Raw genomic sequence first — 13,366 nt, 5'->3', positions numbered from 1 at the left:
TGTGATTAGATTGCTAACATGGCCAACTTGATGTATAAGTGAAGTGTCCAGGAAAGATATTCCCTAGGATCCTTTGAAGATTAATTTATACCCTTGAAATGTGCACCAATCACAGAATGAAAAAATATGTCAAGGTATTTTTCTTGTGAACAAAAAAAGCATTGCAGTGGTAACAGCTATTAATTTATTTTTGGCAGTTTTAGCCAACAGAATTCAATAAACAAGGTTCCTAAAGGTTTTTTTCTTTCTTTCTTTTTCTTTTTTTTCCAAGGTTTTTCCTGCTTGACTCCTAAAAGCACTGAGTTCTACAACAATATCTTTTATAAAGCAGACAGTTCCCCCTCACATTCTATTCTAAAATCTCAAAGAATTTTAATTATTACACAGAGGCAGCAAGACTGAAAATTCTTAATTATTGTATTACAATGTAATGGACATATGAATATACTACAATATTATGTATCATACTTTAAAAACAAAAAAATATACATCTGACCACTGATCCCAAAATTATCAATTTTGTCTCTCCATAAATTAGATTATTCTTGTCATGTTATTCATTCATCAATTTAGGAAAAATCACCCGCATCACAGAGCTAAGGCTTCAACTGCAATATCAACTTTGGTGTGACTCAGGGCAGGGGGCAGCAAGGAAAAGGGGAGTTATTATTCTAGAGTAGCTCTATCCCTTAAATCCTCTTTAGGTAGTAAAACACAGAGTGAAAAGCACATTTTAGGAAGCACAGGCAAAGAGTGAAAAAGAAAATTATCTTATAATAGCTAGGATCTGTATTAGAACATAACAAAAAAACAGCATACATTTGTGCTGACCATCCAAATACCAGCTTACTCCAGGCTGAGGGAAATTATTCCCTTATATAAAACATGGAACTTTAAAGAAAGTGTTTTGCAAATATGTCTTCTATATACAATTACCATGAGAAGACTGGAAACAATGGTCTTCTCTGCCCTATCTGCCAGTCTATTTTTCATTTGTGACTTGATTTGTTTTTCCTGGAACACGTGAGGCAGATGTGCCTGCTGTGCCTGTTAGCTCAGACCTTCTGCTGGTGCTTTTACTTCATTTCTTGTGTGCTTGTAGCCAGATCAAGTCCTTAACCACACATAAGTCTTGTTTTAAAACATACCTAACCATGCAACTAAACCATTAAATTTCATTACATAAAAGCACAGTTTTAAAGTCATAGAGTTGTTGGGGTTTTTTTTTGATCTTTTTTTTGTCGTTGTGTGTGGTTTTTTTTTTTTTTTGTTTTTTTTTTTTTACTATTCCCCAGTAATCTGCTGACAGAAGAGTAATTCATATAATGTACTATATATCACACCTTGACACAGATAACAATGGTCACTAGTGAAAGGGGCTCCTACTGGACCTTTTGAGGGGACATACTAATTAAATAATAAATTCTTTCCTGTGCACTGAGAATGGCCTTATTCTGCGAAAAATATCTGAGACACACCTATTAGAACAATCTGCCCAAGCTACCAAAATGTTGCTTTTCACTGAAAACACAAGCTACAATCAGTGTCTGCTTAACTTATATAAAAAAATAGATTGCCTTTTCAGTCAAGACAAAGACTTCATTGCCAGCATTAAACTTGTCAGTTTGGTGAGATGCAAAACCCTGACAGAACTTCATGTCCAAAAGAAACAGAAAAATTTTAGCATTATCATATTATTAGTACATTAAATTGAGCTTGTATGTTTTAGTTATGTCAGATAGGCTTTGCTTTTCTCTTTTTACACTTCTGAAGAAAAAAGGAAAGTAAGAAAGGAAATTCAAAACCTATTCAGATAAAAGGGTGGTACAGAGAAAAGAATACACATATGAGCTACTAATTATTCTACAGAAAATACTTCCTGGATTCAGGTTCCTACTTCACCCTCTTCCCTGGGCTATCTGAACATCTCCTGGTAGTGCAGCAGGTGACGTGAAAAACATCCATCATATGAGAACAATACAGGCACCTGGTCTTTAGGGAATTAATGATACATATCTTAAGTGTAATATAAGTTGGATTTTTTCAAGAGGAGGGAGAAGAAATTCTTCTGCTGAAACACCTGGAATTTGACAAAAAATTTCCTCAGGTACACCAGAAAGGTTTCTGTATTCTTTAACATTTGAATAGTCATCTTTACTAGCAATGCAATTAAAAAATTAAAACATGATGCTGAAGCAAGACTGGATACTTGGTGGACATAACTTTGGTCCTTAAAATAAAACATACAGTGAAACATTAAGTATGAACCAGTCTTGAGAGAATACTGAACAACAAGTTTCAGAATCTGGGAGCCATTATGTGCTGATTGGTTCTGTGCACCATGTAAATACTATTTCTACTAATAAGGCTCATTTGCTTTGAAACAGCGTTTTTGTTTACTTTTATATAAAAAAGAGAAATAGATTCTGCACACATGAGACATGAAATACAAATAGATGCATTAAGCCTTCTAAAAACATGTACAGGGACAGAAGTGTGCCCAGAGATGAACACATTGTCTATCCTGAAATTTAACAGATCTACTGAAATACGTTCTAGTGGTGATAGATATATATGTACCTCCAACTGGTTCAATATTTTCTTGGTAGGCAAGAAAGGCTTCTTTTGAGCTATTTCCATTTTTTGTTTGCTGAGACAATGCCCTGATCTCATTACTAGAGACAAGCACTGTTCACTTGTGTTCATCTGCTGTGTGTTAGCTGGGACTCTCTACTTCCATACTAATAACGACTTGTATAAATGAAGTAGTTTTACCTTTCAGCATGTTTTTCACAAAACACATAATGAAAAATTTCCATCTTACTGAAAACTATTACGAGCAGCTTGAAGTAATTCCCCTCTTTCTGCAAGGATTTCTTTTTAAACAAACAAAACTATTACAACATTTAACTTCTCTTATTGCCAGATAATATTAGTAATACTGTTGGTTCAATATTTGTGTGATCCTAATTTTATTATTTCCTTCCAAATAAGGTAGGCGAGTCAAATTCAAGGACAGAAACATTTCAAATATATAAAGCTATAGACCAGGTTCAGGAATCCATTCTGTATTTCCTAAAAGTCGAAAAAATAGAAGATGCAAAATTTGAAGGTATCTTGCTTCATATACCATTAAAAATAATCCCTTCAGTAATTCGTATTCCAATTACATGATAGAAAGCTAACCAAAGCATGACAAAAACTGCTAATGGCACACTGCAGATTGTTCTGCCTTCCTTACAGCCCAGTACAAGCCATAGGTAACTGCAGTCAAAGTGTCTCAGCAAGATTTTATTCCCCATGATAAGGAAAATTCAGGCAACAGAGCCTGAAGAAAATATTGCCAAACTCTTGTAAGCCTTTTTTAAGCATGGCAGTAATATAATAATATAATGTGGAGAAGAGAACTTCTGCCTGGGGATCATCCCTTTATCCATGCTGTTCTGAACCATCCCAATCTCAGAAAAGCATCCAGCTCTACAATCTTTCTAGGGTAGAACCCATTTAAATCTTTCCTGCCCTTTCTATAACCATAGTATTGTACATGAATTTCAAACAGCAAAGAAATTAATAAAAATAGTATCAGGAGGTGGTAGATTACAAAACATCAATACAGCACAGAAAAACTCTAGAAGGTGTCTTATAAATATGAACAAGGTATTCTGATACTGTGTTATCTATGGCTGCTAGCACAGAGTTCAGTTTCAGCGTTAATTATGGACCATACACAGTAGTACTTTTCCCCCCACCTGAGTCTACTTCTCATAGTAGACCCATCTAGAAAATCTGCAGCTTTGCAAGAACCATTTGCACAAAAAATACTAGGGAAAGTGCTAGAATTTAAGTACTCTTTTTTTGCTATTTTGTTCACAAGATTTTACAGAAGCTGGGTGAGCAAAATGGACAGAGACATAGGGAAACATCACTAAGGCCTATGAGTTCCTTAACAATTTAGACAATAAAGAGCACAGAGTCTGAGCACTTAGAGATTGTACTTCCACTAGTTTAACTTGGTAATAATCAAATTTCAAAATATAACCTAACCAAGGTGAAAACCATCAAGTTTTGTTCTTTCTACCTTTGTGAATAAAATTAACACTACATTGTACAGGCACAAATTGATTAAAAAGGAGAGGATGACACACAAGAAATTAAAACATTACTTTGTAACTTACATACTTATTTCTTATGGTATGTTCACATGTCTTCCAGTTCTAAGGGTTTATTTGACCCATGGCTCTGCGTACTAAATTAGTCACAAGAAATCCAGGGCTCCAACTAAACTATAAGGACTACAGTTTACACACTATTAGCAAGTCTGAACACTGTGTTCAGCTAAGAGCAACAATACAGGCAAGGAGATATTCAGAGTAACGAAACAAGATGTGACAAGGAGTGGCTCCTCAAAAAAAAAACAAACCCCAAACTAAACAAACCCAAAACCCAACAAAAGAACAAAAACAAACCAAAAACAACCAGAAGACCGTCTTAGAGGAGACCAAGAAACAGGAATAAGTAACAGGGAGTATTTGCAGTTGCTTCACTCATCATTTTGAAACCCCAAGTCAGAACCAGCTGTGAATTTTTTTCTAAGATTAGCGAGGCACTTTGCCTCACCAAATGAACTTGTAAATAAACAGAAGACACTAAAAATGAACCAATGATAATTTTATATGTCGCTATTAACAGCTTCTCCCCCCACCCCCCCCCCCAAGGTATTTACCTTTAAAGAATTAAATAGAGCACTAGAGATTCTTTGCATTCAGTAACCACTGAAAAAAACACATGGAAACCAAAACCGACTAAAGTTTATTCTGCATTTAAATTTACAATATGTGTGATCCTTATGCCTCCTTGACCAGTGAATCCTATCTTTCCTAATGTTTTGTAGGAGTCTGAGATGGCGCCTTTAGAATTTGATTTTGTGTAAAAATACTCACCAAATCTGATTTCTGCTACATTAAGGAGTCCTCTGGTAAAATATATGACGCATGGAATGAAATAAGCTGTAGTTCTAGAATGAGTCTTTAAGCTTACTTCCTTTAGTACTTGACCACTAATATTAAAGACTACTGGATCAAACTACAGTTTTAATTGGATATATAGGACATGATACAGTAGTATAGTTAAACTGCAAGTTAGATTCTAAAATATAGCATTGATTTGTATTCTTTTACTGGAAATATTTGTAATATGAAACTAGGATACAATAAACTCATTTTTAATGCATATTCCGTACAGAGGAAAGCTACTGCTGTCACAAGGTTATGCTCAAAGTCCATTCATCAAAAAAATGTTAAATTAATTGGTTTGCTGTTTCTAAGTCTAAAATGAGATTACAGATTAGTCTAATTTTCATTAATAGTGATGAAATGTTGATTATACAATTCTTACACTGCTTATTGCTTGCTAAAGCACACACAAAAAACTGGCCTGCCACATAATTTTTTTTAAAATAACCTGCTCTGTAATAATTTAATGAATTCTATAGCAACTTGCCCAAGAGCACAAAACATCAGTTCCACCTAACAACTTTGCTTTATTGGATGAAAAGTTTCCACTTATAAGATGACCAGATTGGACAGAGAAAAGAAATTCCACTTTGGAGATAATTTTTAACATTCTTATTTCTTGGTAAATAGAGGAAGTAAAAGATTGGAATGTAAAGGAATAAAAAAACAGGCTCAAAGAAATAAAAGCGGAAGATGTAACATGCTAGAAGAGGGTTACACTGGAAAAATGTGAGAGATGTCAGATAGGAAGACATGTGGAGCTAAAAGTCAGAACAGCTGAAAAGTACAAACTGCAAGAAAATATCATAGTGTTCAAATGTTGCTCTAAAACTGAAGCTCAGGAATACTTCAGAGAGACTGCATAGGAAGAGAGACAATTTTGATAAATTTCATTGGAAATACTACACATTTTAATCATGGGCACTGTGAGGCCCAGAAGGACATTTTAGTTTATCCATTTTGGAGGATCCACCAACAAAAAGAATTCCTGAAGTGTAAAGATTTCTTGATGTCAGCATTCTCAGCCATATTTACCCAAACCTGTGCTTACCTCATGACAATGGTGACCTTATTCAGATTTAAACTTTTTTTGAGCGGGATTCAACTTTACCATAACGAGACAACGTAAAAATTATGTTCTTGAAAAGAATTTAGTGTGGGTTCATTCAAACATAATGTCATGATTAGTAAGTGCCATCTATTCATCCTGTTGCAACTTTCCTAAGCAATTTAGTTCCTCCAAAGCAATAAAATCTTGAAACATAGGGTCAATCACCTTGTGTTTCTTCAAAAATCAAAATTAAAATAAAAAATTTAAAAAGTAAAATTTGTGAGTTTAACAAACAGATTATAAAAGGCTAACACCAACACCTCACTTTCTTTTGGGACATCTGCCATAATGAAAGATGCTCATTGTCTTTGATTTTTATATGGACAATTGAATTGTCTTTTCATTTTTGAAGTGATTAGAATGTGCTAAAAAAGAAACATTTTCTCTTATGCTTTTCAAAACCCCTGCTGTTAGGATACATGGAATCATAACTGCTTGTGCATTTAATGGTGTCTTTTCTCAAATTCTTTTGATCCAAAAAAATGCACTGTGAAAAGTTCTTCATTTAAGTTAATCTCAATAACATCTGTCATACCAGAAATGGGATCAAATACAATTCTTTTGTGTTTTTAAACCAGCAGTTTCCCAGACATGATTTCCACTGCAACACTGGCACTGTTTTATACCTGCTCACATTGCCATACATCTATTATAATCTTTTTCTTCTCCACATTCCTACTTTTTCTTTTTAACCCTGGTTCCTTTGTGTTGAATTCTCCTCTTCTCTTTAGCCTTCCATTTATTAGAAATGCTCCCATGAGTTTGTTGTTGTGCATCCCGTTACTCCCTCAACCCTCCCCAACAATTCCTGATCACAGAAGCAGTCAATTCACAAGCAGTCGATTCACAGAAGAGGAACTTCATAAGAGCTGCACTGGTAGCTTTCATTTTCTGGTTCTGCATTTCTAGGACTCCAATGTATTTTGCCTGGAAACCTTTTTGCAGATTGTGTTTGATTACTGTATTTGTGCTGGATATTGAACTCAGTCCCAGCAAGAAAAGCAGTTCAAAGACTGACCCCATTACACATATAACCAGCCCAAATCCAAGCTTGAAACATCCTAAGGGTATTGTAAGGACATGAGCACAGATGTACACTTATCTGAAAGCAAAGTGTTAAATCAGAAGCTGATTCCGCAGATTCTGTTGGAGATTTCTGGGCATTTAGTATCCCACCAGAACACAAACAATATAAATTATATGAATGTGTTTATAGCAAAAGTGTCATTTACACCCCTAAAAGTTCCTTCCCCAGCAGTAAGGCAACAGAAGTTTTCATTAAAATTGTGTGTAACTTTTGTGGGTATCAGTGATCCAAAGGGGCTCCAAGTCAGGATTACCTTTTGGATCTTTATTTAAATACAGAGTCAGAATGTGTATCTGGACTAATACGAAAAGGCAGTAGGTTGTAACAATGTGAAAGAATATCAGAGAGAGAGTAACCCTTCTCTTTGGCTGCAGTTCCTTGACAAAACTTTCAGACTTAGCAAGCAGGCAAGGTGTTTCATTTACTATATAGAAAGACAGACACAGAATTACTTCCTAAGAGCTGACATTAAAAAAGTCATCTGCAACTGGACAGATTTCTGAAACCCTGACAATGGAAGTGTTTAAAGCCCCGTGCCACAGGTCACTATTCCTCTCTAGTGAACAGGAGCTGTTATATCCCGCCTTTCATTGATTTACCATTACTGAACGGATTCCTCATTTTAACAAAACATATTGTTATATTCTAGATAAGTCTTCGACAATTCTTTACACTAACCTATGGAATTCAATTGCCACCATTAATTTCACTCCGGTATTTATCAGCAAAAGCTTTTTTCCTGCAAGAACCAATTTATTTAATTGAATAGTTTAAAGGGCTCCAAAACCACATACAAAAGATGAGGTTATAGCTAATAGCTTTCAAATATACTTAAAAGCTTGAATCATTAGCAGTTGCTTAAACTAGGAATTTTTAAGTGCAAGCCAGAATTTATGGCAAACTAGCCTTAGTCTTGTGATTTTTCACATTTCATTTTTTTTTCACAAATAGAGGAGGCAGTTAAAATATTATGCTGTATTTATGAATAAAGCCTGCACTTTGGTCTCCACTTTTCCAGTTTTTGGCATTCCTGGAATATCACATGCATCATTTCCTCAACTTATTATCTGAGTATTAGGTTCTTAAACACATTTATCCTCATGATATTTTTAAAAGGTAAATAAACCCAGTTGCTCACACATTTTACAAAAAACTGAGGCATGTAATTCCAGAACTGGAATGCTGTAATGCTGTTTCACATAAGTAATTTTTAGCTCCCTATGCATTAGAAGAAACAGTCATCAAAGGATAGCACATAGAAACTGCTTCAGTGCAGTAGCTATTGGAAGATTGCAGTCCTGCACACAAAATGCACCCGGAGGTGAATCTCATTTCTAGCTCTTAACCGAGCAAATATTTAGATATTTCCATGAAAAAGGAAAGAATTTCTGTAGATGGCTCACTGCTGAATGCCTGAGGATAACCAATGAGTTACCACTAAGAAAGATACAGGTTCAGATCTACTCCAGGAGGGAATATCCAATTTCTTTGTGTCCAATCAGCAGGCTAGGGAATGACAACAGTGGTATTATCCCTACACTTCCTCTGATCAAAGAAGTTCTGCACGTGACTGGATATGGATTAAGGATGTATGTCATAAGATCAAACACTACAAATGAAAAATGAATTTCACCATACTTCCTCTTAGCTTTATGTTAAGTGGATATAAAAGTGGATAAATAAATTTTAAAGACCTGAAAATCACTGCCTCTGACTCATATGAGTGGAAAACAAGACCACACTGACAACCTGTTAAATGGTACTATTAACCTGAGATTATTGGTGTGTAGAAAAAGGCAAGAAGGAATAAAGTCCAATATACTTTTTCAGAATTATGATGAATGTCAAAAAAATTAGGGAAAACCGAAGCTGCTTTGAAGAACTGAAGAAAATCCTGCAGAAATCAATAGTAAGATTGCTATCAATATGTTTGGAACAGGTCCAAAATTATTATCTCTGATATTAACATAAAGAAATTGCAGCTGTTTGCATTTATATTTCCTTTTAGCAACAATGGAAGAATGTACTAGGACAGAACAGAGTTAACCCTTTCTCTGGCATACTTTACATGCACAGTTTGGGGTTTTCTAAAATTCCTTATCTTGGTTTCTAGAAAAATATGAGTTTGGTAACTAGGGTTTTTTCTTTTTGTTGTTTGGGGCTTTTTATTCAAATAAGAAATTCTGCCTGTATGGAACCACAGAAAAATATGGCATTTAAATTATTCATCAAGTGAAACTGTTGTCTTCACCTGATCACCCTTAACCATGAAGTAAGGATGCAGAAGCTTCAAAGGATTAAGAACCTTTCTGAGAAAACAAACAAACAACAAATAAACCCCACCCACAAAACCAATTATATAATATACTATAAAATTTAAAGGTCAAAACGGAATGGCAAATTCTGAAGGTTTGTCCTTTTAAAAAAAACTTCTATTCACTTCAGTGGAAATTTGTTGAGTTAAACATCGCTAGAGCTAAGCTACTAATTCTAGTTAAGGAAAAACACAACTCAGTGCAATGATGATGGCAACCAAGATTCAGATTCTTTTACTTTGGATCAGAGGGCACAAAGCCAGTCTTGAACTATAACTTAAAAACTTGAAACAATATTTGACCTTTACCTTGATATTGCACAAGATGCCAACTACTGCCATAAATACAGATTATGTAATAATATATGACATACCTATCATGTAAATTACTAAATCCAAATAATTACTTGTCTTAATAATTACACTGATTGTGGACTTACTTCTGCATGAGTTTTTAATAATTTCTGCATACCGTTATAAGACACATCGTTATACTCTTTCATATATTAGAAATCACAAAAACATTTGTTCAATTCTCTATGAATTCATCAAGTTTTACAACATATATGAAAAACCATACAAGTCAAAACAAGAATACTTCTGCTATTTACATACTGTGATAAATAATGCAACAAACATGACTGGAAATAAAAAAAAGAAATCTAATATAATATAAAATGCAGTGAAAAATCTCTTTTCCAATCATTCTGTATGTTTTCTGCCTCTTTCAGAGGCATTAAATTCTGAATATGTAAAAAAAAAAAATCCACTCTTCTTTATGGCAGGTATTTATATAGTTGAGATCAGAGAGTATGAAAAATTCATAGCCAGTAGAAATGCATATTGTTCTCCTAGCAAAGCAGTTTTCTAGTTGTTTTTTGAACAACCATCAAATAATTAGGTTAAGAATAAAATGATAATAAAACCAACAGTTCTTAACAGTTACTAGATATACAAACAAACCCCCTTTCAGAGAGCAGAAGTAACTATTCCTGAATTCACAACTTGTTTAAGACTTAATTAGAATTAAACATCAATTGACTACTAGAATCATACCAGCACTTTTTATGTAACAGAAATATTTTTTTCATCTAGCATAGAACATTTTGAAATGAACCCAAAGATCTAAACACATTTGGAGTTTGGAGACATCTGCATTTGCAACTTTCAGTTAGTTCCATTTTAGCTGTAAATTTTTTTGTCAAAATACTTCATGGAAATACATGCTGAAAATTCAGGAAATTGGAAATTAGGTCCATACATGAAATTGACAGCTGGGGCTGCTCTTTAGTTAAAATGCACCTTGAGCCAAACCACATAAACAAAATGACTCAAAACAATCTTTAATATAAGGAACATAAAAACTCATATATGACAATCATTTAAAGTGTTTTGCATTTCAACATTATAGAGACACCTCTTTGTATTGTGGCCTGGACAAGTATCACTGATCATTTTTAGTATGCTGGAACAAGGATATTGGTAACAAATTTTCATGACAGACACACACACACTCAATGAGATAATAAATTAGTTTCCCCAGTGAAGGCTCACTAATAAGATTGGACCTAAAATTTAGGTCACTTAATTTTAAGACTCAGCTAATGGCCTAAAAAAAAAAGTATAACTTCATAACATAAATTCAGGTTCAATCTTTTTTACCATAAACATTAGCACCATTGTAAAGTTGCAAAGAGTAAGCTTCTTGTAAAATTAAATGATCTAATTGTAAAATGCATTTGATATCTCCTTGCAGGGAGGTTATTTCTAAAAGAAAAATAAAATATTCTGTATTACATTATGAAGTTATAAAATTTAAGCAATTAATTTTTAGTGCTGTGTAAGGTCTGATGTCACTGGAAGGATAAATTTGTAAAACTTCTTTCCAATATGATTTATTGATTCTATTTCAAAGACAGTGCTCCTTTTATTTGCAAATACAAGACATATTATACAATCAAAGAAACTTTACCTTTTCTTCTTTAGTATTCAGAGGTCACAAGAGAGTGTGAAAGTCCTTTAACTCTTTGACAATCATATGAGAAAACTCCTAGCCTGCTAAGGTTGAAATAGGCCATTTGCCCTGCCTCACAGAGAAATAAAGTATTTTGAACTCATACTCCCAGCTTGTTCTGATTACTAGAGGAAGTTCTTTAACACACCAACAAATTTTCCACTTATAAGACAAAGAAAATCTTCTGAGAGGGACATTTTACAAGGTCATGTAGTGATAGAACAAGGGGTAATGTATTTAAACTGAAAGAAGACAGATTTAGCTTAAATATAAGGAAGAATTTCTTTACTGTAAGGATGGTGAGGCACTGGAGCAGGTTGCCTAAATTGTGGATGGCCCATCCCTAGGAGTGCTCAAGGTCAGGCTGGACAAAGCCTTAAGCATCCAGGTCAAGTGGAAGGTGCTCCTGTCCATGGCAGGTGGTTGAACTAGATGATTTCTAAGGTCCTTTCCAACCCAAGCCACTCTATTATTTTTAATGTATTGCAAATCCCTCTCCTCAGTCTTTGGCAATGTCCAAAACTTACCATTTCCATTCTCTACTATGGCCAATGGCTCTCTGCAACTTGCCATCTTTCTCAAGGGATTAACAGTCCTTTGAACTTCAGCCAGCAGCACTGCTTGCATTGCCTCAATAATCTGTCAGAAATGCAAATTATTATTGGAGGATATCAGTACCTCAATTATTTATCTAAGTATTTGACAATTTAAACCAACTAGCACAAAATCTGGAAATTGTCCTGGTGAATGTCATTAGAAAGTCGACACTTATTAATAAGTCTTTCAGACAGTGATAATCATGTGTCTCTACATACACACTGAGGAAAAAAAAGGTTAACTAGATAGCAATAAAATAGTGTAAGTTGTCAGTCAGGACTGCTTCCCAATAAACATTCATTTTCTCTAATGTCAAATCGAGAATCAGTCACCTACTGCCTCCTTTATTTCAAAGATAAAAAGTTACTAACAAAATATGCTAGTAAAGGACAAGGTAATAACACCTAATAAGTATCTTCAGTTTTTCTTGATGTGTGCAAAAGTGCTTGATAGACTGAACAATGACCCTGTTGTCTTGAGGTGACTTGGTTTTGACTTTTTTAGAATTTCTGGCATGTAATCTTTCTGATGAAATTAATTTATGTTTTGTTACTAGTGGTGATGGTCTATTCCTCTAGCTCAAACATAACACCCCCATATTTTTTGTCTAGCACAGAGAGAAATACCATTCCTCAAACTCCTCTTATGCAAAAGGAACATCTTCTGGAGTTGTAAGCAGCCTAAATGGCACTTGCAGTAGCTGATGCACCTCATGTGGGCATTAGGACAATGCATTAGTGAGGAGGCTGTCTGACAGAGTTAACACTTTCCTTCCCTTTAGCAAAAAAACGACATAAGAACTATGGACATTTTAAAGATACAAAGACACTTATAAAATACATTAAGACCTTAGACAAAAACCCCAAACCTTTGTAATTCTTAGTCTAAATTTCAGCACAGTGAAATCCTTCTCTGCATTTGGTATTTCCTTCAGAAAAAGAATACAATTTTTCCCATTTGGGAAGGTATTCATTTTCAAGTACAAGAAATTTCCTGAAAAACAGTTTAAATTGAATACAAAAACTTTAAGTTTAATGTATTTTATTATAAACATTTTAAGCTTATATGCTATTTATATCTTTTAAAAACCTATTAAAATTATCTAAGTTTCATATGAATTGAAGTTGATATGTAGGAGCCTTCAAACTGCCCAGAAGAGAGACCATTTCAACTCATTAATCAACTACCTGTCCTCAAAAATATCTCAAACTGCCCTTGTAAGTTCAAATCA

At 34.2% G+C, this 13,366-nt stretch overlaps 1 protein-coding gene across 5 annotated transcripts in view; it reads right to left on the bottom strand.

Annotated features, from left to right (window-relative positions):
* The window catches only part of WDR72 (WD repeat domain 72), a 103,464-nt gene that overhangs the window by 30,855 nt on the left and 59,243 nt on the right, over positions 1-13,366 (bottom strand). For all 5 annotated transcript variants that reach the window (XM_083870942.1, XM_083870944.1, XM_083870943.1 and 2 more), the window contains one exon: positions 12,066-12,177. In XM_083870942.1, coding sequence (XP_083727068.1) covers positions 12,066-12,177 — 112 coding nt within the window. The remainder of the gene's footprint in view (positions 1-12,065; positions 12,178-13,366) is intronic.

The sequence above is a fragment of the Zosterops lateralis genome, assembly GCF_965231275.1.
Source record: "Zosterops lateralis genome assembly, chromosome: 13".
NCBI lineage: Eukaryota > Metazoa > Chordata > Aves > Passeriformes > Zosteropidae > Zosterops > Zosterops lateralis.
The sequence above is the reverse complement of the archived record's forward strand: the minus strand, read 5'-3'. Positions and strand labels throughout refer to the sequence as shown.